Raw genomic sequence first — 25,499 nt, 5'->3', positions numbered from 1 at the left:
AATATCATAGCTAGGACAATTTGGCTGGCGCCATTGGATTCGTAAGACGATTTCCGATTTTTCAAGGTGTCCAGGAATTTTCTAAAGTTGATTTTTTCGTTTTTCGCGTTTTTCTCGGCTCCTGGGCCTCCTAGGGCAAAACGGGCCCTCATTTGGGATCACACCATTTTTCGCCCATATCTTTGGAAATATCATAGTTAGAACACTTGGGCTAGCGCCATTGGATTCGTGAGATGATTTCCGATTTGTCTAGGGGTCCGGGAATTTTCTAAAGTAGATTTTTTCATTTTTCGCGATTTTCTCGGCTCCCGGGCCTCCTAGAGCAAAACGGGCACGGATTTGGAACACACCGTTTTTCGCCCATATCTTGGGAAATATCATAGCTAGGACAATTTGGCTGGCGCCATTGGATTCGTGAGACGATTTTCGATTTTTCTAGGGGTCAGGGAATTTTCTAAAGTCGATTTTTTCGTTTTTCGCGTTTTTCTCGGCTCCTGGGCCTCCTAGGGCAAAACGGGCCCTCATTTGGGATCACACCATTTTTCTCCCATATCTTTGGAAATATCATACTTAGAACACTTTGGCTAGCGCCATTGGATTCGTGAGATGATTGCCGATTTTTCTAGGGGTCCGGGAATTTTCTAAAGTAGATTTTTTCATTTTTCGCGATTTTCTCGGCTCCCGGGCCTCCTAGAGCAAAACGGGCCCGGATTTGGAACACACCGTTGTTCGCCCATATCTTGGGAAATATCATAGCTAGGACAATTTGGCTGGCGCCATTGGATTCGTGAGACGATTTTCGATTTTTCTAGGGGTCAGGGAATTTTCTAAAGTCGATTTTCTCGTGTTTCGCGTTTTTCTCGGCTCTTGGGCCTCCTAGAGCAAAACGGGCCCTCATTTGGGATCACACCATTTTTCGCCCATATCTTTGGAAATATCATACTTAGAACATTTTGGCTAGCGCCATTGGATTCGTGAGATGATTGCCGACTTTTCTAGGGGTCCGGGAATTTTCTAAAGTAGATTTTTTCATTTTTCGCGATTTTCTCGGCTCCCGGGCCTCCTAGAGCAAAACGGGCACGGATTTGGAACACACCGTTTTTCGCCCATATCTTGGGAAATATCATAGCTAGGACAATTTGGCTGGCGCCATTGGATTCGTGAGACGATTTTCGATTTTTCTAGGGGTCAGGGAATTTTCTAAAATCGATTTTCTCGTGTTTCGCGTTTTTCTCGGCTCCTGGGCCTCCTAGAGCAAAACGGGCCCTCATTTGGGATCACACCATTTTTCTCCCATATCTTTGGAAATATCATACTTAGAACACTTTGGCTAGCGCCATTGGATTCGTGAGATGATTGCCGATTTTTCTAGGGGTCCGGGAATTTTCTAAAGTAGATTTTTTCATTTTTCGCGATTTTCTCGGCTCCCGGGCCTCCTAGAGCAAAACGGGCACGGATTTGGAACACACCGTTTTTCGCCCATATCTTGGGAAATATCATAGCTAGGACAATTTGGCTGGCGCCATTGGATTCGTGAGACGATTTTCGATTTTTCTAGGGGTCAGGGAATTTTCTAAAATCGATTTTCTCGTGTTTCGCGTTTTTCTCGGCTCCTGGGCCTCCTAGAGCAAAACGGGCCCTCATTTGGGATCACACCATTTTTCTCCCATATCTTTGGAAATATCATACTTAGAACACTTTGGCTAGCGCCATTGGATTCGTGAGATGATTGCCGATTTTTCTAGGGGTCCGGGAACTTTCTAAAGTAGATTTTTTCGTTTTTCGCGATTTTCTCGGCTCCTGGGCCTCCTAGAGCAAAACGGGCCCGCATTTGGGATCACACCGTTTTTCGCCCATATCTTGGGAAATATCATAGCTAGGACAATTTGGCTGGCGCCATTGGATTCGTGAGACGATTTCCGATTTTTCTAGGGGGCCGGGAATTTTCTAAAGTAGATTTTTTCATTTTTCGCAATTTTCTCGGCTCCTGGGCCTCCTAGAGCAAAACGGGCCCGGATTTGGAACACACCGTTTTTCGCCCATATCTTGGGAAATATCATAGCTAGGACAATTTGGCTGGCGCCATTGGATTCGTGAGACGATTTTCGATTTTTCTAGGGGTCAGGGAATTTTCTAAAGTCGATTTTCTCGTTTTTCGCGTTTTTCTCGGCTCCTGGGCCTCCTAGAGCAAAACGGGCCCGGATTTGGGATCACACCGTCTTTTGCCCATATCTTTGGAAATATCATAGCTAGGACAATTTGGCTGGCGCCATTGGATTCGTGTGACGATTTCCGATTTTTCTAGGGGTCCGGGAATTTTCTAAATTCGATTTTTTCGTTTTTCGCGGTTTTTCTCGGCTCCTGGGCCTCCTAGAGCAAAACGGGCCCGGATTTGGGATCACAACGTCTTTTGGCCATATCTTTGGAAATATCATAGCTAGGACAATTTGGCTGGAGCCATTGGATTCGTGAGACGATTTGCGATTTTTCTAGGGGTCCGGGAATTTTCTAAAGAGGATTTTTTCGTTTTTCGCGTTTTTCTCGGCTCCTGGGCCTCCTAGGGCATAACGGGCCCGGATTTGGGATGACACCGTTTTTCGCCCATATCTTTGGAAATATCATAGCTAGGACAATTTGGCTGGCGCCATTGGATTCGTGAGACGATTTCCGATTTTTCTAGGGGTCCGGGAAATTTCTAAAGTAGATTTTTTCGTTTTTCGCGTTTTTCTCGGCTCCTGGGCCTCCTAGAGCAAAACGGGCCCGGATTTGGGATCACACCGTTTTTCGCCCATATCTTGGGAAATATCATAGCTAGGACAATTTGGCTGGCGCCATTGGATTCGTGAGACGATTTTCGATTTTTCTAGGGGTCAGGGAATTTTCTAAAGTCGATTTTCTCGTTTGTCGCGTTTTTCTCGGCTCCGGGGCCTCCTAGAGCAAAACGGGCCCGGATTTGGGATCACACCGTCTTTTGGCCATATCTTTGGAAATATCATAGCCAGGACAATTTGGCTGGCGCCATTGGATTCGTGAGACGATTTTCGATTTTTCTAGGGGTCAGGGAATTTTCTAAAGTCGATCTTCTCGTGTTTCGCGTTTTTCTCGGCTCCTGGGCCTCCTAGAGCAAAACGGGCCCGCATTTGGGATCACACCGTTTTTCGCCCATATCTTGGGAAATATCATAGCTAGGACAATTTGGCTGGCGCCATTGGATTCGTGAGACGATTTTCGATTTTTCTAGGGGTCAGGGAATTTTCTAAAGTCGATTTTTTCGTTTTTCGCGTTTTTCTCGGCTCCTGGGCCTCCTAGGGCAAAACGGGCCCTCATTTGGGATCACACCATTTTTCTCCCATATCTTTGGAAATATCATACTTAGAACACTTTGGCTAGCGCCATTGGATTCGTGAGATGATTGCCGATTTTTCTAGGGGTCCGGGAATTTTCTAAAGTAGATTTTTTCATTTTTCGCGATTTTCTCGGCTCCCGGGCCTCCTAGAGCAAAACGGGCCCGGATTTGGAACACACCGTTGTTCGCCCATATCTTGGGAAATATCATAGCTAGGACAATTTGGCTGGCGCCATTGGATTCGTGAGACGATTTTCGATTTTTCTAGGGGTCAGGGAATTTTCTAAAGTCGATATTCTCGTGTTTCGCGTTTTTCTCGGCTCTTGGGCCTCCTAGAGCAAAACGGGCCCTCATTTGGGATCACACCATTTTTCGCCCATATCTTTGGAAATATCATACTTAGAACATTTTGGCTAGCGCCATTGGATTCGTGAGATGATTGCCGATTTTTCTAGGGGTCCGGGAATTTTCTAAAGTAGATTTTTTCATTTTTCGCGATTTTCTCGGCTCCCGGGCCTCCTAGAGCAAAACGGGCACGGATTTGGAACACACCGTTTTTCGCCCATATCTTGGGAAATATCATAGCTAGGACAATTTGGCTGGCGCCATTGGATTCGTGAGACGATTTTCGATTTTTCTAGGGGTCAGGGAATTTTCTAAAATCGATTTTCTCGTGTTTCGCGTTTTTCTCGGCTCCTGGGCCTCCTAGAGCAAAACAGGCCCTCATTTGGGATCACACCATTTTTCTCCCATATCTTTGGAAATATCATACTTAGAACACTTTGGCTAGCGCCATTGGATTCGTGAGATGATTGCCGATTTTTCTAGGGGTCCGGGAATTTTCTAAAGTAGATTTTTTCATTTTTCGCGATTTTCTCGGCTCCCGGGCCTCCTAGAGCAAAACGGGCACGGATTTGGAACACACCGTTTTTCGCCCATATCTTGGGAAATATCATAGCTAGGACAATTTGGCTGGCGCCATTGGATTCGTGAGACGATTTTCGATTTTTCTAGGGGTCAGGGAATTTTCTAAAATCGATTTTCTCGTGTTTCGCGTTTTTCTCGGCTCCTGGGCCTCCTAGAGCAAAACGGGCCCTCATTTGGGATCACACCATTTTTCTCCCATATCTTTGGAAATATCATACTTAGAACACTTTGGCTAGCGCCATTGGATTCGTGAGATGATTGCCGATTTTTCTAGGGGTCCGGGAACTTTCTAAAGTAGATTTTTTCGTTTTTCGCGATTTTCTCGGCTCCTGGGCCTCCTAGGGCATAACGGGCCCGGATTTGGGATCACACCGTTTTTCGCCCATATCTTTGGAAATATCATAGCTAGGACAATTTGGCTGGCGCCATTGGATTCGTAAGACGATTTCCGATTTTTCAAGGTGTCCAGGAATTTTCTAAAGTTGATTTTTTCGTTTTTCGCGTTTTTCTCGGCTCCTGGGCCTCCTAGGGCAAAACGGGCCCGGATTTGGGATCACACCGTTTTTCGCCCATATCTTTGGAAATATCATAGCTAGGACAATTTGGCTGGCGCCATTGGATTCGTGAGACGATTTCCGATTTTTCTAGGGGGCCGGGAATTTTCCAAAGTCGATTTTTTCGTTTTTCGCGTTTTTGTCGGCTCCTGGGCCTCCTAGGGCATAACGGGCCCGGATTTGGGATCACACCGTTTTTCGCCCATATCTTTGGAAATATCATAGCTAGGACAATTTGGCTGGCGCCATTGGATTCGTAAGACGATTTCCGATTTTTCAAGGTGTCCAGGAATTTTCTAAAGTTGATTTTTTCGTTTTTCGCGTTTTTCTCGGCTCCTGGGCCTCCTAGGGCAAAACGGGCCCTCATTTGGGATCACACCATTTTTCGCCCATATCTTTGGAAATATCATAGTTAGAACACTTGGGCTAGCGCCATTGGATTCGTGAGATGATTTCCGATTTGTCTAGGGGTCCGGGAATTTTCTAAAGTAGATTTTTTCATTTTTCGCGATTTTCTCGGCTCCCGGGCCTCCTAGAGCAAAACGGGCACGGATTTGGAACACACCGTTTTTCGCCCATATCTTGGGAAATATCATAGCTAGGACAATTTGGCTGGCGCCATTGGATTCGTGAGACGATTTTCGATTTTTCTAGGGGTCAGGGAATTTTCTAAAGTCGATTTTTTCGTTTTTCGCGTTTTTCTCGGCTCCTGGGCCTCCTAGGGCAAAACGGGCCCTCATTTGGGATCACACCATTTTTCTCCCATATCTTTGGAAATATCATACTTAGAACACTTTGGCTAGCGCCATTGGATTCGTGAGATGATTGCCGATTTTTCTAGGGGTCCGGGAATTTTCTAAAGTAGATTTTTTCATTTTTCGCGATTTTCTCGGCTCCCGGGCCTCCTAGAGCAAAACGGGCCCGGATTTGGAACACACCGTTGTTCGCCCATATCTTGGGAAATATCATAGCTAGGACAATTTGGCTGGCGCCATTGGATTCGTGAGACGATTTTCGATTTTTCTAGGGGTCAGGGAATTTTCTAAAGTCGATTTTCTCGTGTTTCGCGTTTTTCTCGGCTCTTGGGCCTCCTAGAGCAAAACGGGCCCTCATTTGGGATCACACCATTTTTCGCCCATATCTTTGGAAATATCATACTTAGAACATTTTGGCTAGCGCCATTGGATTCGTGAGATGATTGCCGACTTTTCTAGGGGTCCGGGAATTTTCTAAAGTAGATTTTTTCATTTTTCGCGATTTTCTCGGCTCCCGGGCCTCCTAGAGCAAAACGGGCACGGATTTGGAACACACCGTTTTTCGCCCATATCTTGGGAAATATCATAGCTAGGACAATTTGGCTGGCGCCATTGGATTCGTGAGACGATTTTCGATTTTTCTAGGGGTCAGGGAATTTTCTAAAATCGATTTTCTCGTGTTTCGCGTTTTTCTCGGCTCCTGGGCCTCCTAGAGCAAAACGGGCCCTCATTTGGGATCACACCATTTTTCTCCCATATCTTTGGAAATATCATACTTAGAACACTTTGGCTAGCGCCATTGGATTCGTGAGATGATTGCCGATTTTTCTAGGGGTCCGGGAATTTTCTAAAGTAGATTTTTTCATTTTTCGCGATTTTCTCGGCTCCCGGGCCTCCTAGAGCAAAACGGGCACGGATTTGGAACACACCGTTTTTCGCCCATATCTTGGGAAATATCATAGCTAGGACAATTTGGCTGGCGCCATTGGATTCGTGAGACGATTTTCGATTTTTCTAGGGGTCAGGGAATTTTCTAAAATCGATTTTCTCGTGTTTCGCGTTTTTCTCGGCTCCTGGGCCTCCTAGAGCAAAACGGGCCCTCATTTGGGATCACACCATTTTTCTCCCATATCTTTGGAAATATCATACTTAGAACACTTTGGCTAGCGCCATTGGATTCGTGAGATGATTGCCGATTTTTCTAGGGGTCCGGGAACTTTCTAAAGTAGATTTTTTCGTTTTTCGCGATTTTCTCGGCTCCTGGGCCTCCTAGAGCAAAACGGGCCCGCATTTGGGATCACACCGTTTTTCGCCCATATCTTGGGAAATATCATAGCTAGGACAATTTGGCTGGCGCCATTGGATTCGTGAGACGATTTCCGATTTTTCTAGGGGGCCGGGAATTTTCTAAAGTAGATTTTTTCATTTTTCGCAATTTTCTCGGCTCCTGGGCCTCCTAGAGCAAAACGGGCCCGGATTTGGAACACACCGTTTTTCGCCCATATCTTGGGAAATATCATAGCTAGGACAATTTGGCTGGCGCCATTGGATTCGTGAGACGATTTTCGATTTTTCTAGGGGTCAGGGAATTTTCTAAAGTCGATTTTCTCGTTTTTCGCGTTTTTCTCGGCTCCTGGGCCTCCTAGAGCAAAACGGGCCCGGATTTGGGATCACACCGTCTTTTGCCCATATCTTTGGAAATATCATAGCTAGGACAATTTGGCTGGCGCCATTGGATTCGTGTGACGATTTCCGATTTTTCTAGGGGTCCGGGAATTTTCTAAATTCGATTTTTTCGTTTTTCGCGGTTTTTCTCGGCTCCTGGGCCTCCTAGAGCAAAACGGGCCCGGATTTGGGATCACAACGTCTTTTGGCCATATCTTTGGAAATATCATAGCTAGGACAATTTGGCTGGAGCCATTGGATTCGTGAGACGATTTGCGATTTTTCTAGGGGTCCGGGAATTTTCTAAAGAGGATTTTTTCGTTTTTCGCGTTTTTCTCGGCTCCTGGGCCTCCTAGGGCATAACGGGCCCGGATTTGGGATGACACCGTTTTTCGCCCATATCTTTGGAAATATCATAGCTAGGACAATTTGGCTGGCGCCATTGGATTCGTGAGACGATTTCCGATTTTTCTAGGGGTCCGGGAAATTTCTAAAGTAGATTTTTTCGTTTTTCGCGTTTTTCTCGGCTCCTGGGCCTCCTAGAGCAAAACGGGCCCGGATTTGGGATCACACCGTTTTTCGCCCATATCTTGGGAAATATCATAGCTAGGACAATTTGGCTGGCGCCATTGGATTCGTGAGACGATTTTCGATTTTTCTAGGGGTCAGGGAATTTTCTAAAGTCGATTTTCTCGTTTGTCGCGTTTTTCTCGGCTCCGGGGCCTCCTAGAGCAAAACGGGCCCGGATTTGGGATCACACCGTCTTTTGGCCATATCTTTGGAAATATCATAGCCAGGACAATTTGGCTGGCGCCATTGGATTCGTGAGACGATTTTCGATTTTTCTAGGGGTCAGGGAATTTTCTAAAGTCGATCTTCTCGTGTTTCGCGTTTTTCTCGGCTCCTGGGCCTCCTAGAGCAAAACGGGCCCGCATTTGGGATCACACCGTTTTTCGCCCATATCTTGGGAAATATCATAGCTAGGACAATTTGGCTGGCGCCATTGGATTCGTGAGACGATTTCCGATTTCTCTAGAGGGCCGGGAGTTTTCTAAAGTAGATTTTTTCATTTTTCGCGATTTTCTCGGCTCCTGGGCCTCCTAGAGCAAAACGGGCCCTCATTTGGGATCACACCATTTTTCGCCCATATCTTTGGAAATATCATACTTAGAACATTTTGGCTAGCGCCATTGGATTCGTGAGATGATTGCCGATTTTTCTAGGGGTCCGGGAATTTTCTAAAGTAGATTTTTTCATTTTTCGCGATTTTCTCGGCTCCCGGGCCTCCTAGAGCAAAACGGGCACGGATTTGGAACACACCGTTTTTCGCCCATATCTTAGGAAATATCATAGCTAGGACAATTTGGCTGGCGCCATTGGATTCGTGAGACGATTTTCGATTTTTCTAGGGGTCAGGGAATTTTCTAAAGTCGATTTTCTCGTGTTTCGCGTTTTTCTCGGCTCCTGGGCCTCCTAGAGCAAAACGGGCCCTCATTTGGGATCACACCATTTTTCGCCCATATCTTTGGAAATATCATACTTAGAACACTTTGGCTAGCGCCATTGGATTCGTGAGATGATTGCCGATTTTTCTAGGGGTCCGGGAATTCTCTAAAGTAGATTTTTTCGTTTTTCGCGATTTTCTCGGCTCCTGGGCCTCCTAGAGCAAAACGGGCCCGCATTTGGGATCACACCGTTTTTCGCCCATATCTTGGGAAATATCATAGCTAGGACAATTTGGCTGGCGCCATTGGATTCGTGAGACGATTTCCGATTTTTCTAGGGGTCCGGGAATTTTCTAAATTCGATTTTTTCGTTTTTCGCGGTTTTTCTCGGCTCCTGGGCCTCCTAGAGCAAAACGGGCCCGGATTTGGGATCACAACGTCTTTTGGCCATATCTTTGGAAATATCATAGCTAGGACAATTTGGCTGGCGCCATTGGATTCGTGAGACGATTTCCGATTTTTCTAGGGGTCCGGGAATTTTCTAAAGTAGATTTTTTCGTTTTTCGCGTTTTTCTCGGCTCCTGGGCCTCCTAGAGCAAAACGGGCCCGGATTTGGGATCACACCGTTTTTCGCCCATATCTTGGGAAATATCATAGCTAGGACAATTTGGCTGGCGCCATTGGATTCGTGAGACGATTTTCGATTTTTCTAGGGGTCAGGGAATTTTCTAAAGTCGATTTTCTCGTTTGTCGCGTTTTTCTCGGCTCCTGGGCCTCCTAGAGCAAAACGGGCCCGGATTTGGGATCACACCGTCTTTTGGCCATATCTTTGGAAATATCATAGCCAGGACAATTTGGCTGGCGCCATTGGATTCGTGAGACGATTTTCGATTTTTCTAGGGGTCAGGGAATTTTCTAAAGTCGATTTTCTCGTTTTTCGCGTTTTTCGCGGCTCCACGGCCTCCTAGAGCAAAACGGGCCCGGATTTGGTATCACACCGTCTTTTGGCCATATCTTTGAAAATATCATAGCTAGGACAATTTGGCTGGCGCCATTGGATTCGTGAGACGATATCCGATTTTTCTAGGGGTCCGGGAATTTTCTAAAGTAGATTTTTTCGTTTTTCGCGATTTTCTCGGCTCCTGGGCCTCCTAGAGCAAAACGGGCCCTCATTTGGGATCACACCATTTTTCGCCCATATCTTTGGAAATATCATACTTAGAACACTTTGGCTAGCGCCATTGGATTCGTGAGACGATTTTCGATTTTTCTAGGGGTCAGGGAATTTTCTAAAGTCGATTTTCTCGTTTTTCGCGTTTTTCGCGGCTCCACGGCCTCCTAGAGCAAAACGGGCCCGGATTTGGGATCACACCGTCTTTTGGCCATATCTTTGGAAATATCATAGCTAGGACAATTTGGCTGGCGCCATTGGATTCGTGAGACGATATCCGATTTTTCTAGGGGTCCGGGAATTTTCTAAAGTAGATTTTTTCGTTTTTCGCGATTTTCTCGGCTCCTGGGCCTCCTAGAGCAAAACGGGCCCTCATTTGGGATCACACCATTTTTCGCCCATATCTTTGGAAATATCATACTTAGAACACTTTGGCTAGCGCCATTGGATTCGTGAGACGATTTTCGATTTTTCTAGGGCTCAGGGAATTTTCTAAAGTCGATTTTCTCGTTTTTCGCGTTTTTCTCGGCTCCTGGGCCTCCTAGAGCAAAACGGGCCCGGATTTGGGATCACACCGTCTTTTGGCCATATCTTTGGAAATATCATAGCTAGGACAATTTGGCTGGCGCCATTGGATGCGTGAGACGATATCCGATTTTTCTAGGGGTCCGGGAATTTTCTAAAGTAGATTTTTTCGTTTTTCGCGATTTTCTCGGCTCCTGGGCCTCCTAGAGCAAAACGGGCCCGGATTTGGGATCACACCGTCTTTTGGCCATATCTTTGGAAATATCATAGCTAGGACAATTTGGCTGGCGCCATTGGATTCGTGAGACGATTTTCGATTTTTCTAGGGGTCAGGGAATTGTCTAAAGTCGATTTTCTCGTTTTTCGCGTTTTTCGCGGCTCCACGGCCTCCTAGAGCAAAACGGGCCCGGATTTGGGATCACACCGTCTTTTGGCCATATCTTTGAAAATATCATAGCTAGGACAATTTGGCTGGCGCCATTGGATTCGTGAGACGATATCCGATTTTTCTAGGGGTCCGGGAATTTTCTAAAGTAGATTTTTTCGTTTTTCGCGATTTTCTCGGCTCCTGGGCCTCCTAGAGCAAAACGGGCCCTCATTTGGGATCACACCATTTTTCGCCCATATCTTTGGAAATATCATACTTAGAACACTTTGGCTAGCGCCATTGGATTCGTGAGACGATTTTCGATTTTTCTAGGGGTCAGGGAATTTTCTAAAGTCGATTTTCTCGTTTTTCGCGTTTTTCGCGGCTCCACGGCCTCCTAGAGCAAAACGGGCCCGGATTTGGGATCACACCGTCTTTTGGCCATATCTTTGGAAATATCATAGCTAGGACAATTTGGCTGGCGCCATTGGATTCGTGAGACGATATCCGATTTTTCTAGGGGTCCGGGAATTTTCTAAAGTAGATTTTTTCGTTTTTCGCGATTTTCTCGGCTCCTGGGCCTCCTAGAGCAAAACGGGCCCTCATTTGGGATCACACCATTTTTCGCCCATATCTTTGGAAATATCATACTTAGAACACTTTGGCTAGCGCCATTGGATTCGTGAGACGATTTTCGATTTTTCTAGGGCTCAGGGAATTTTCTAAAGTCGATTTTCTCGTTTTTCGCGTTTTTCTCGGCTCCTGGGCCTCCTAGAGCAAAACGGGCCCGGATTTGGGATCACACCGTCTTTTGGCCATATCTTTGGAAATATCATAGCTAGGACAATTTGGCTGGCGCCATTGGATTCGTGAGACGATTTTCGATTTTTCTAGGGGTCAGGGAATTGTCTAAAGTCGATTTTCTCGTTTTTCGCGTTTTTCGCGGCTCCACGGCCTCCTAGAGCAAAACGGGCCCGGATTTGGGATCACACCGTCTTTTGGCCATATCTTGGGAAATATCATAGCTAGGACAATTTGGCTGGCGCCATTGGATTCGTGAGACGATTTTCGATTTTTCTAGGGGTCAGGGAATTTTCTAAAGTCGATTTTCTCGTTTTTCGCGTTTTTCTCGGCTCCTGGGCCTCCTAGAGCAAAACGGGCCCGGATTTGGGATCACACCGTCTTTTGGCCATATCTTTGGAAATATCATAGCTAGGACAATTTGGCTGGCGCCATTGGATGCGTGAGACGATATCCGATTTTTCTAGGGGTCCGGGAATTTTCTAAAGTAGATTTTTTCGTTTTTCGCGATTTTCTCGGCTCCTGGGCCTCCTAGAGCAAAACGGGCCCGGATTTGGGATCACACCGTCTTTTGGCCATATCTTTGGAAATATCATAGCTAGGACAATTTGGCTGGCGCCATTGGATTCGTGAGACGATTTTCGATTTTTCTAGGGGTCAGGGAATTGTCTAAAGTCGATTTTCTCGTTTTTCGCGTTTTTCGCGGCTCCACGGCCTCCTAGAGCAAAACGGGCCCGGATTTGGGATCACACCGTCTTTTGGCCATATCTTTGGAAATATCATAGCTAGGACAATTTGGCTGGCGCCATTGGATTCGTGAGACGATATCCGATTTTTCTAGGGGTCCGGGAATTTTCTAAAGTAGATTTTTTCGTTTTTCGCGATTTTCTCGGCTCCTGGGCCTCCTAGAGCAAAACGGGCCCTCATTTGGGATCACACCATTTTTCGCCCATATCTTTGGAAATATCATACTTAGAACACTTTGGCTAGCGCCATTGGATTCGTGAGACGATTTTCGATTTTTCTAGGGCTCAGGGAATTTTCTAAAGTCGATTTTCTCGTTTTTCGCGTTTTTCTCGGCTCCTGGGCCTCCTAGAGCAAAACCGGCCCGGATTTGGGATCACACCGTCTTTTGGCCATATCTTTGGAAATATCATAGCTAGGACAATTTGGCTGGCGCCATTGGATTCGTGAGACGATTTTCGATTTTTCTAGGGGTCAGGGAATTTTCTAAAGTCGATTTTCTCGTGTTTCGCGTTTTTCTCGGCTCTTGGGCCTCCTAGAGCAAAACGGGCCCTCATTTGGGATCACACCATTTTTCGCCCATATCTTTGGAAATATCATACTTAGAACATTTTGGCTAGCGCCATTGGATTCGTGAGATGATTGCCGATTTTTCTAGGGGTCCGGGAATTTTCTAAAGTAGATTTTTTCATTTTTCGCGATTTTCTCGGCTCCCGGGCCTCCTAGAGCAAAACGGGCACGGATTTGGAACACACCGTTTTTCGCCCATATCTTGGGAAATATCATAGCTAGGACAATTTGGCTGGCGCCATTGGATTCGTGAGACGATTTTCGATTGTTCTAGGGGTCAGGGAATTTTCTAAAATCGATTTTCTCGTGTTTCGCGTTTTTCTCGGCTCCTGGGCCTCCTAGAGCAAAACAGGCCCTCATTTGGGATCACACCATTTTTCTCCCATATCTTTGGAAATATCATACTTAGAACACTTTGGCTAGCGCCATTGGATTCGTGAGATGATTGCCGATTTTTCTAGGGGTCCGGGAATTTTCTAAAGTAGATTTTTTCATTTTTCGCGATTTTCTCGGCTCCCGGGCCTCCTAGAGCAAAACGGGCACGGATTTGGAACACACCGTTTTTCGCCCATATCTTGGGAAATATCATAGCTAGGACAATTTGGCTGGCGCCATTGGATTCGTGAGACGATTTTCGATTTTTCTAGGGGTCAGGGAATTTTCTAAAATCGATTTTCTCGTGTTTCGCGTTTTTCTCGGCTCCTGGGCCTCCTAGAGCAAAACGGGCCCTCATTTGGGATCACACCATTTTTCTCCCATATCTTTGGAAATATCATACTTAGAACACTTTGGCTAGCGCCATTGGATTCGTGAGATGATTGCCGATTTTTCTAGGGGTCCGGGAACTTTCTAAAGTAGATTTTTTCGTTTTTCGCGATTTTCTCGGCTCCTGGGCCTCCTAGGGCATAACGGGCCCGGATTTGGGATCACACCGTTTTTCGCCCATATCTTTGGAAATATCATAGCTAGGACAATTTGGCTGGCGCCATTGGATTCGTAAGACGATTTCCGATTTTTCAAGGTGTCCAGGAATTTTCTAAAGTTGATTTTTTCGTTTTTCGCGTTTTTCTCGGCTCCTGGGCCTCCTAGGGCAAAACGGGCCCGGATTTGGGATCACACCGTTTTTCGCCCATATCTTTGGAAATATCATAGCTAGGACAATTTGGCTGGCGCCATTGGATTCGTGAGACGATTTCCGATTTTTCTAGGGGGCCGGGAATTTTCCAAAGTCGATTTTTTCGTTTTTCGCGTTTTTGTCGGCTCCTGGGCCTCCTAGGGCATAACGGGCCCGGATTTGGGATCACACCGTTTTTCGCCCATATCTTTGGAAATATCATAGCTAGGACAATTTGGCTGGCGCCATTGGATTCGTAAGACGATTTCCGATTTTTCAAGGTGTCCAGGAATTTTCTAAAGTTGATTTTTTCGTTTTTCGCGTTTTTCTCGGCTCCTGGGCCTCCTAGGGCAAAACGGGCCCTCATTTGGGATCACACCATTTTTCGCCCATATCTTTGGAAATATCATAGTTAGAACACTTGGGCTAGCGCCATTGGATTCGTGAGATGATTTCCGATTTGTCTAGGGGTCCGGGAATTTTCTAAAGTAGATTTTTTCATTTTTCGCGATTTTCTCGGCTCCCGGGCCTCCTAGAGCAAAACGGGCACGGATTTGGAACACACCGTTTTTCGCCCATATCTTGGGAAATATCATAGCTAGGACAATTTGGCTGGCGCCATTGGATTCGTGAGACGATTTTCGATTTTTCTAGGGGTCAGGGAATTTTCTAAAGTCGATTTTTTCGTTTTTCGCGTTTTTCTCGGCTCCTGGGCCTCCTAGGGCAAAACGGGCCCTCATTTGGGATCACACCATTTTTCTCCCATATCTTTGGAAATATCATACTTAGAACACTTTGGCTAGCGCCATTGGATTCGTGAGATGATTGCCGATTTTTCTAGGGGTCCGGGAATTTTCTAAAGTAGATTTTTTCATTTTTCGCGATTTTCTCGGCTCCCGGGCCTCCTAGAGCAAAACGGGCCCGGATTTGGAACACACCGTTGTTCGCCCATATCTTGGGAAATATCATAGCTAGGACAATTTGGCTGGCGCCATTGGATTCGTGAGACGATTTTCGATTTTTCTAGGGGTCAGGGAATTTTCTAAAGTCGATTTTCTCGTGTTTCGCGTTTTTCTCGGCTCTTGGGCCTCCTAGAGCAAAACGGGCCCTCATTTGGGATCACACCATTTTTCGCCCATATCTTTGGAAATATCATACTTAGAACATTTTGGCTAGCGCCATTGGATTCGTGAGATGATTGCCGACTTTTCTAGGGGTCCGGGAATTTTCTAAAGTAGATTTTTTCATTTTTCGCGATTTTCTCGGCTCCCGGGCCTCCTAGAGCAAAACGGGCACGGATTTGGAACACACCGTTTTTCGCCCATATCTTGGGAAATATCATAGCTAGGACAATTTGGCTGGCGCCATTGGATTCGTGAGACGATTTTCGATTTTTCTAGGGGTCAGGGAATTTTCTAAAATCGATTTTCTCGTGTTTCGCGTTTTTCTCGGCTCCTGGGCCTCCTAGAGCAAAACGGGCCCTCATTTGGGATCACACCATTTTTCTCCCATATCTTTGGAAATATCATACTTAGAACACTTTGGCTAGCGCCATTGGATTCGTGAGATGATTGCCGATTTTTCTAGGGGTCCGGGAATTTTCTAAAGTAGATTTTTTCATTTTTCGCGATTTTCTCGGCTCCCGGGCCTCCTAGAGCAAAACGGGCACGGATTTGGAACACACCGTTTTTCGCCCATATCTTGGGAAATATCATAGCTAGGACAATTTGGCTGGCGCCATTGGATTCGTGAGACGATTTTCGATTTTTCTAGGGGTCAGGGAATTTTCTAAAATCGATTTTCTCGTGTTTCGCGTTTTTCTCGGCTCCTGGGCCTCCTAGAGCAAAACGGGCCCTCATTTGGGATCACACCATTTTTCTCCCATATCTTTGGAAATATCATACTTAGAACACTTTGGCTAGCGCCATTGGATTCGTGAGATGATTGCCGATTTTTCTAGGGGTCCGGGAACTTTCTAAAGTAGATTTTTTCGTTTTTCGCGATTTTCTCGGCTCCTGGGCCTCCTAGAGCAAAACGGGCCCGCATTTGGGATCACACCGTTTTTCGCCCATATCTTGGGAAATATCATAGCTAGGACAATTTGGCTGGCGCCATTGGATTCGTGAGACGATTTCCGATTTTTCTAGGGGGCCGGGAATTTTCTAAAGTAGATTTTTTCATTTTTCGCAATTTTCTCGGCTCCTGGGCCTCCTAGAGCAAAACGGGCCCGGATTTGGAACACACCGTTTTTCGCCCATATCTTGGGAAATATCATAGCTAGGACAATTTGGCTGGCGCCATTGGATTCGTGAGACGATTTTCGATTTTTCTAGGGGTCAGGGAATTTTCTAAAGTCGATTTTCTCGTTTTTCGCGTTTTTCTCGGCTCCTGGGCCTCCTAGAGCAAAACGGGCCCGGATTTGGGATCACACCGTCTTTTGCCCATATCTTTGGAAATATCATAGCTAGGACAATTTGGCTGGCGCCATTGGATTCGTGTGACGATTTCCGATTTTTCTAGGGGTCCGGGAATTTTCTAAATTCGATTTTTTCGTTTTTCGCGGTTTTTCTCGGCTCCTGGGCCTCCTAGAGCAAAACGGGCCCGGATTTGGGATCACAACGTCTTTTGGCCATATCTTTGGAAATATCATAGCTAGGACAATTTGGCTGGAGCCATTGGATTCGTGAGACGATTTGCGATTTTTCTAGGGGTCCGGGAATTTTCTAAAGTAGATTTTTTCGTTTTTCGCGTTTTTCTCGGCTCCTGGGCCTCCTAGGGCATAACGGGCCCGGATTTGGGATGACACCGTTTTTCGCCCATATCTTTGGAAATATCATAGCTAGGACAATTTGGCTGGCGCCATTGGATTCGTGAGACGATTTCCGATTTTTCTAGGGGTCCGGGAAATTTCTAAAGTAGATTTTTTCGTTTTTCGCGTTTTTCTCGGCTCCTGGGCCTCCTAGAGCAAAACGGGCCCGGATTTGGGATCACACCGTTTTTCGCCCATATCTTTGGAAATATCATAGCCAGGACAATTTGGCTGGCGCCATTGGATTCGTGAGACGATTTTCGATTTTTCTAGGGGTCAGGGAATTTTCTAAAGTCGATCTTCTCGTGTTTCGCGTTTTTCTCGGCTCCTGGGCCTCCTAGAGCAAAACGGGCCCGCATTTGGGATCACACCGTTTTTCGCCCATATCTTGGGAAATATCATAGCTAGGACAATTTGGCTGGCGCCATTGGATTCGTGAGACGATTTCCGATTTCTCTAGAGGGCCGGGAGTTTTCTAAAGTAGATTTTTTCATTTTTCGCGATTTTCTCGGCTCCTGGGCCTCCTAGAGCAAAACGGGCCCTCATTTGGGATCACACCATTTTTCGCCCATATCTTTGGAAATATCATACTTAGAACATTTTGGCTAGCGCCATTGGATTCGTGAGATGATTGCCGATTTTTCTAGGGGTCCGGGAATTTTCTAAAGTAGATTTTTTCATTTTTCGCGATTTTCTCGGCTCCCGGGCCTCCTAGAGCAAAACGGGCACGGATTTGGAACACACCGTTTTTCGCCCATATCTTAGGAAATATCATAGCTAGGACAATTTGGCTGGCGCCATTGGATTCGTGAGACGATTTTCGATTTTTCTAGGGGTCAGGGAATTTTCTAAAGTCGATTTTCTCGTGTTTCGCGTTTTTCTCGGCTCCTGGGCCTCCTAGAGCAAAACGGGCCCTCATTTGGGATCACACCATTTTTCGCCCATATCTTTGGAAATATCATACTTAGAACACTTTGGCTAGCGCCATTGGATTCGTGAGATGATTGCCGATTTTTCTAGGGGTCCGGGAATTCTCTAAAGTAGATTTTTTCGTTTTTCGCGTTTTTCTCGGCTCCTGGGCCTCCTAGAGCAAAACGGGCCCGGATTTGGGATCACACCGTTTTTCGCCCATATCTTGGGAAATATCATAGCTAGGACAATTTGGCTGGCGCCATTGGATTCGTGAGACGATTTTCGATTTTTCTAGGGGTCAGGGAATTTTCTAAAGTCGATTTTCTCGTTTGTCGCGTTTTTCTCGGCTCCTGGGCCTCCTAGAGCAAAACGGGCCCGGATTTGGGATCACACCGTCTTTTGGCCATATCTTTGGAAATATCATAGCCAGGACAATTTGGCTGGCGCCATTGGATTCGTGAGACGATTTTCGATTTTTCTAGGGGTCAGGGAATTTTCTAAAGTCGATTTTCTCGTTTTTCGCGTTTTTCGCGGCTCCACGGCCTCCTAGAGCAAAACGGGCCCGGATTTGGTATCACACCGTCTTTTGGCCATATCTTTGAAAATATCATAGCTAGGACAATTTGGCTGGCGCCATTGGATTCGTGAGACGATATCCGATTTTTCTAGGGGTCCGGGAATTTTCTAAAGTAGATTTTTTCGTTTTTCGCGATTTTCTCGGCTCCTGGGCCTCCTAGAGCAAAACGGGCCCTCATTTGGGATCACACCATTTTTCGCCCATATCTTTGGAAATATCATACTTAGAACACTTTGGCTAGCGCCATTGGATTCGTGAGACGATTTTCGATTTTTCTAGGGGTCAGGGAATTTTCTAAAGTCGATTTTCTCGTTTTTCGCGTTTTTCGCGGCTCCACGGCCTCCTAGAGCAAAACGGGCCCGGATTTGGGATCACACCGTCTTTTGGCCATATCTTTGGAAATATCATAGCTAGGACAATTTGGCTGGCGCCATTGGATTCGTGAGACGATATCCGATTTTTCTAGGGGTCCGGGAATTTTCTAAAGTAGATTTTTTCGTTTTTCGCGATTTTCTCGGCTCCTGGGCCTCCTAGAGCAAAACGGGCCCTCATTTGGGATCACACCATTTTTCGCCCATATCTTTGGAAATATCATACTTAGAACACTTTGGCTAGCGCCATTGGATTCGTGAGACGATTTTCGATTTTTCTAGGGCTCAGGGAATTTTCTAAAGTCGATTTTCTCGTTTTTCGCGTTTTTCTCGGCTCCTGGGCCTCCTAGAGCAAAACGGGCCCGGATTTGGGATCACACCGTCTTTTGGCCATATCTTTGGAAATATCATAGCTAGGACAATTTGGCTGGCGCCATTGGATGCGTGAGACGATATCCGATTTTTCTAGGGGTCCGGGAATTTTCTAAAGTAGATTTTTTCGTTTTTCGCGATTTTCTCGGCTCCTGGGCCTCCTAGAGCAAAACGGGCCCGGATTTGGGATCACACCGTCTTTTGGCCATATCTTTGGAAATATCATAGCTAGGACAATTTGGCTGGCGCCATTGGATTCGTGAGACGATTTTCGATTTTTCTAGGGGTCAGGGAATTGTCTAAAGTCGATTTTCTCGTTTTTCGCGTTTTTCGCGGCTCCACGGCCTCCTAGAGCAAAACGGGCCCGGATTTGGGATCACACCGTCTTTTGGCCATATCTTTGAAAATATCATAGCTAGGACAATTTGGCTGGCGCCATTGGATTCGTGAGACGATATCCGATTTTTCTAGGGGTCCGGGAATTTTCTAAAGTAGATTTTTTCGTTTTTCGCGATTTTCTCGGCTCCTGGGCCTCCTAGAGCAAAACGGGCCCTCATTTGGGATCACACCATTTTTCGCCCATATCTTTGGAAATATCATACTTAGAACACTTTGGCTAGCGCCATTGGATTCGTGAGACGATTTTCGATTTTTCTAGGGGTCAGGGAATTTTCTAAAGTCGATTTTCTCGTTTTTCGCGTTTTTCGCGGCTCCACGGCCTCCTAGAGCAAAACGGGCCCGGATTTGGGATCACACCGTCTTTTGGCCATATCTTTGGAAATATCATAGCTAGGACAATTTGGCTGGCGCCATTGGATTCGTGAGACGATATCCGATTTTTCTAGGGGTCCGGGAATTTTCTAAAGTAGATTTTTTCGTTTTTCGCGATTTTCTCGGCTCCTGGGCCTCCTAGAGCAAAACGGGCCCTCATTTGGGATCACACCATTTTTCGCCCATATCTTTGGAAATATCATACTTAGAACACTTTGGCTAGCGCCATTGGATTCGTGAGACGATTTTCGATTTTTCTAGGGCTCAGGGAATTTTCTAAAGTCGATTTTCTCGTTTTTCGCGTTTTTCTCGGCTCCTGGGCCTCCTAGAGCAAAACGGGCCCGGATTTGGGATCACACCGTCTTTTGGCCATATCTTTGGAAATATCATAGCTAGGACAATTTGGCTGGCGCCATTGGATTCGTGAGACGATTTTCGATTTTTCTAGGGGTCAGGGAATTGTCTAAAGTCGATTTTCTCGTTTTTCGCGTTTTTCGCGGCTCCACGGCCTCCTAGAGCAAAACGGGCCCGGATTTGGGATCACACCGTCTTTTGGCCATATCTTGGGAAATATCATAGCTAGGACAATTTGGCTGGCGCCATTGGATTCGTGAGACGATTTTCGATTTTTCTAGGGGTCAGGGAATTTTCTAAAGTCGATTTTCTCGTTTTTCGCGTTTTTCTCGGCTCCTGGGCCTCCTAGAGCAAAACGGGCCCGGATTTGGGATCACACCGTCTTTTGGCCATATCTTTGGAAATATCATAGCTAGGACAATTTGGCTGGCGCCATTGGATGCGTGAGACGATATCCGATTTTTCTAGGGGTCCGGGAATTTTCTAAAGTAGATTTTTTCGTTTTTCGCGATTTTCTCGGCTCCTGGGCCTCCTAGAGCAAAACGGGCCCGGATTTGGGATCACACCGTCTTTTGGCCATATCTTTGGAAATATCATAGCTAGGACAATTTGGCTGGCGCCATTGGATTCGTGAGACGATTTTCGATTTTTCTAGGGGTCAGGGAATTGTCTAAAGTCGATTTTCTCGTTTTTCGCGTTTTTCGCGGCTCCACGGCCTCCTAGAGCAAAACGGGCCCGGATTTGGGATCACACCGTCTTTTGGCCATATCTTTGGAAATATCATAGCTAGGACAATTTGGCTGGCGCCATTGGATTCGTGAGACGATATCCGATTTTTCTAGGGGTCCGGGAATTTTCTAAAGTAGATTTTTTCGTTTTTCGCGATTTTCTCGGCTCCTGGGCCTCCTAGAGCAAAACGGGCCCTCATTTGGGATCACACCATTTTTCGCCCATATCTTTGGAAATATCATACTTAGAACACTTTGGCTAGCGCCATTGGATTCGTGAGACGATTTTCGATTTTTCTAGGGCTCAGGGAATTTTCTAAAGTCGATTTTCTCGTTTTTCGCGTTTTTCTCGGCTCCTGGGCCTCCTAGAGCAAAACCGGCCCGGATTTGGGATCACACCGTCTTTTGGCCATATCTTTGGAAATATCATAGCTAGGACAATTTGGCTGGCGCCATTGGATTCGTGAGACGATTTCCGATTTTTCTGGGGGTCAGGGAATTTTCTAAAGTCGATTTTCTCGTTTTTCGCGATTTTCTCGGCTCCTGGGCCTCCTAGAGCAAAACGGGCCCGGATTTGGGATCACACCGTCTTTTGGCCATATCTTTGGAAATATCATAGCTAGGACAATTTGGCTGGCGCCATTGGATTCGTGAGACGATTTCCGATTTATCTAGGGATCCGGGAATTTTCTAAAGTCGGTTTTCTCGTTTTTCGCGATTTTCTCGGCTCCTGGGCCTCCTAGAGCAAAACGGGCCCGGATTTGGGATCACACCGTCTTTTGGCTATATCTTTAGAAATATCATATCTAGGACAATTTGGCTGGCGCCATTGGATTCGTGAGACGATTTCCGATTTTTCTAGAGGTCCGGGAATTTTCTAAATTCGATTTTTTCGTTTTTCACGTTTATCTCGGCTCCTGGGCCTCCTATAGAGCAAAACGGGCCCTCATTGGGGATCACACCATTTTTCGCCCATATCTTTGGAAATATCATACTTAGAACACTTTGGCTAGCGCCATTGTATTCCGGATCGGTTGTCTCGGAATGTAAACACTTGCGCACTAATCCGATGAGGAATGCTGGTTGAATTACTGTCCGGAATTTTCGCCCTTAAAACTAAGAAAGTCCGTTACAACAGGCAACTGAATTTTCAAAAACGCACCGTTTTCACTGCACTAATCCCCCGAATCCGGCTCGAAGGACCATTTATGTTTGGAGAGGATACTGAATTTTGGGTGGATTGGGAGGGGTGCGATGATCGGTAATTTTTGAACTGAATTAAATAAAACACTGGGGTAATTATTCTGTCGATTTATTGCTGCTGTGGACAACCACTTGGGTCAATGTAGGTAAAAACACCACGTTGGGTTGAACTTCTTAATCGCGAATAAATTCCCGTGATTTATTGTTAGATTTAATTATACAAGGTGATGGTGATTCAACTAGTTATTTGAAATAGGCGTCCACACTGACGGTGGTGTAGCTGGAGACACTCAGTAGTGGATCGGTGACTGTACCACGAACACTTAATTTAAACAAAACGAAGCGTTAAGGTCCGAATACGACGCTGAACTGAACTGGCCGTTGGGTTTCCGGGTTTGCGATAGGGCCTGACCGTTGACCCGACGATGCCCGAAGTCTGACGGGTTTGATCGATTTGATCGACCGTCCTCCTGGAGGTTAGGCTTAGTTTCAAACAAGGTCTTTTGACAAAATCTTGTAAAAGAGCCTCTTATCAGGATAATTAATAATAAACAATGCATCTCTACATTCCCAGGGGATGGGTCGCGATTTTCGCGGAATCCGGCGCAATAAACGCGTTTTCTTGATTATCAACTAAACAAATGAATTTACGGCCTTTTGTCATAAGAGATTTGTTGCAGAGAATCAAATTGTCTACAACAAATGTCTTATGGCGGGTCCCGTAAATCCATTTTTTTATTTAATTAATCGATTTGAAATTTAAACAAAAAACCGCGATTAATTAATAAAAGAAGATGATTTCGCGATTTTTATCTGAGATAATAAATATTTATAATTGAATTCCTGGCAAAAAAACCGTCTTGACAAAATGTTGTAAACCCATTTGTTTACAAGATAATTGTCAAACCGTTTTTTTTTATGGAAAAATCCCGAAAACCACGGGCATCCCCCTTTGCATTCCGCAGCCAATTGCTTAAATGTTAATTATCTCATGATGCAGGAGGCCTACAGTATTTTGTTAAGAGACCTTTCTTGTTGTAAATTTAATTTGCAATAAAAAAGATCTCGCGCAACTACTGCTGCGGAGTGGGGCATTGGGAGACGTGTGGGTCCCGCATCTGGCATCACTGTAAAATCTCATCTGTTGCGAGTTCACGAGAAAATGCTCACCCACAAAAGTGTGATGTCCTGGAGGTAAATAAAATAGATGGCGCTATTGATCGGCCATTTTAATCCGCGAGTATTTGAGTTATTGTTTCAAGATAAAATTTCAATGCCGTTGGAAAGTTTTAAAATAAAATCCAAAATAAAACCATAAGGACAAACAATGAACAGGGGATGAATACATTGACTGTCGTGAGAAAAACCGTTGGACGAAAACATAAATCTCAAGTTGTTGAGTTTTAATCTAATTTATTACCCTCAAAACTCTGGATAAAGGGCGTTCTTTGTAAAACTGAAACTTGAAGACAAAAAGTCAAGTCAACGGTCACGGTCCCAAGTCATGAAATTTGAGCACTGCTTATTTTAAAGGTTTTCTGGGTTACATCTTCGACACATGTGGGATCCATTGTTCATTGTTTGTTGTACAAGGAGAAATCTAAAACCTTCCAAGAGGAGGATTTGCGTGCGCCACTTTTGGGGACTGGTGGGGGTTACTGGACCCAACCCTTAGAAGTTTAAGTTGAGATAAGTTAGTATTAATACAAATTTCCTGCTAGCAGCTTCTCTCCATTAGCCTGTTCAATTAGTTTTCAAGAGCTTAATTAGGATCAGTTATGAGAATAACTTTTGTATAAGGATCCAATTTACGGTTAGTTTTTACCAAATAAAAGTGTTAGTGTGCTCTTCTAAGCAGTTGTGTTATAGATTTATTATTGAATTACCCAACAATTCAATTGCCCTCAACCTGGAGAAACAGACTTCGATGGAGTCCTCATTATTGGTTTAGCGGCTAACGAACCCACATTCGAAGATTGGCGCTAAAAACTCCTCACCTGGCGCCACCGTTCTCCTAGTTACCTAGGGAGGACATAACAAAAGTGCCCAACGCGCCATAAGAAGTTTTCACTTCAAAAATATGAAAATATTTTCGAAAATGAACAATTCTGGTAGGGACGATAACTATAAATGAGTAGAAGAACATATGTAAATGTTAAAGCAATCGGTTGAATACATTTTCTTGTAGGACCATGACCGTTTCAGAAAATGATGATTCGAGAAAAACGCTTTTAAAGTTTAAAGCCTGGTAAACAGTCGCTTACGACACGTCGGCGACTATGAGCTGTAACTTATCAAATACTATGAATTTCGGTCTGAATTTTTCACAGCATATTTTCAATAGGTTTTACTGTCAAAATATAAAAAAAAACGATTTTTCGAAGTGATCACATGAGAGTAACCCCTTAAGCTAACGAGGCACACGCAAATTCTACCTAATAAATGAGTGGACTTACCGGTTGATGGTTTCGAAGATCCAGGCAATGGCTGGCTTGGCTGCTCAGTCAATTCCTCGTCCTCTGCGTCTTCTTGGACAGCGCGAAGGCTGGAACCTTTCCCTCGTCGGGAGGGCAGTATCCCGGCCCACGGCGGGCTGCTACGAACCCTTGAGGGCACCACCCTCCTTGGGTCCCTCGTTGTAGTCGCTGGAGATGGTTCTTTGGCACGCTGGGAGGCGATGCGTAGACTTCGCCGCATGACGGACGCATTATTGTGCCCCCCGGAGATCCGATTGGGAGCAGCTTGGACTCCGGAATATCTTTGCAATAATGCCCTGCCATGGTTGGAAGAAGACGGTACGGTCGCTGGGCGTGCGAAAAGGCAAGAGCTGAAAAGTAAAAACTAAAAACTAAAAAGGATTAAGGATTAGATGGGGCGGGTCCCCACGGCACCGAGCTGGGTAGCTCGGGACGCTGGGTGCCGTCCCCGGGCGGGGGCCTTCCGGTTCCCGTCGAGCTGGGTAGCTCGGATCGGGGCCCGGTGGAGGCGCTGAGGAAGTGCTCCCCTTGACTCCCCTCGAAAGAGGAGCTGAGAGGGAGCTGACCCACAGGAAGGCTGACCCACCCATTTCACCCCACGACCCACCCCGCGAACCGTCCCTTTCCCGAGGGATACCCACCCACTCCCCCTGAGACCCAGCCCCACGTGTGGCGTCGCGTTTTCGCCGGCCTCCATCGTTGCGGGAGGTTCCGACTACTAACGCGTGGCTGGAACTAGTTGCGAGAACCGCAACGTCCATGCCCTTCGCACTGTGGATCCACCTACCCAACCGCCGATTTCGCCCTCCCTCGCCTCCCCCGAAAGACCACGACCCCTTCCCAAAACTTCCCGAACCCCTTTAGAAGATTCCCAAACGATTCCGCGGGCAGCCCCTCCGAATATTTCCCAAACGGCGCGACCCCTTTCCCAAAACTTCCAA

The 25,499-nt window shown here is 45.8% G+C and overlaps 1 protein-coding gene across 1 annotated transcript; it reads right to left on the bottom strand.

The window, feature by feature from the left end:
• Positions 1-24,095: 24,095 nt before the first annotated feature.
• Positions 24,096-25,148, bottom strand: LOC135169160 (uncharacterized). Its single transcript, XM_064133897.1, has 3 exons — positions 24,973-25,148; positions 24,538-24,908; positions 24,096-24,151 (listed from the first exon to the last, which is right to left on the bottom strand). Exons 1-3 carry the CDS (start codon positions 25,146-25,148, stop codon positions 24,096-24,098), a joined length of 603 nt encoding a protein of 200 aa, XP_063989967.1.
• Between the last annotated feature and the right edge of the window lie 351 nt (positions 25,149-25,499).

Source organism: Diachasmimorpha longicaudata, chromosome 14 (genome assembly GCF_034640455.1).
Source record: "Diachasmimorpha longicaudata isolate KC_UGA_2023 chromosome 14, iyDiaLong2, whole genome shotgun sequence".
Classification (NCBI taxonomy): Eukaryota; Metazoa; Arthropoda; class Insecta; order Hymenoptera; family Braconidae; genus Diachasmimorpha; species Diachasmimorpha longicaudata.
The sequence above is the reverse complement of the archived record's forward strand: the minus strand, read 5'-3'. Positions and strand labels throughout refer to the sequence as shown.

What these genes read in the sequence shown, in the direction of transcription:
- LOC135169160 (XM_064133897.1), bottom strand. Translation starts at nt 25,148, where the DNA reads ATGGGTGGGTCAGCCTTCCTGTGGGTCAGCTCCCTCTCAGCTCCTCTT. An exon ending in GTCCCGAGCTACCCAGCTCG is followed by an intron (nt 24,909 to 24,972) that starts GTGCCGTGGGGA and finishes TTTACTTTTCAG; the next exon opens with CTCTTGCCTTTTCGCACGCC. An exon ending in ATCTTCGAAACCATCAACCG is followed by an intron (nt 24,152 to 24,537) that starts GTAAGTCCACTC and finishes ATATTTTTGAAG; the next exon opens with TGAAAACTTCTTATGGCGCG.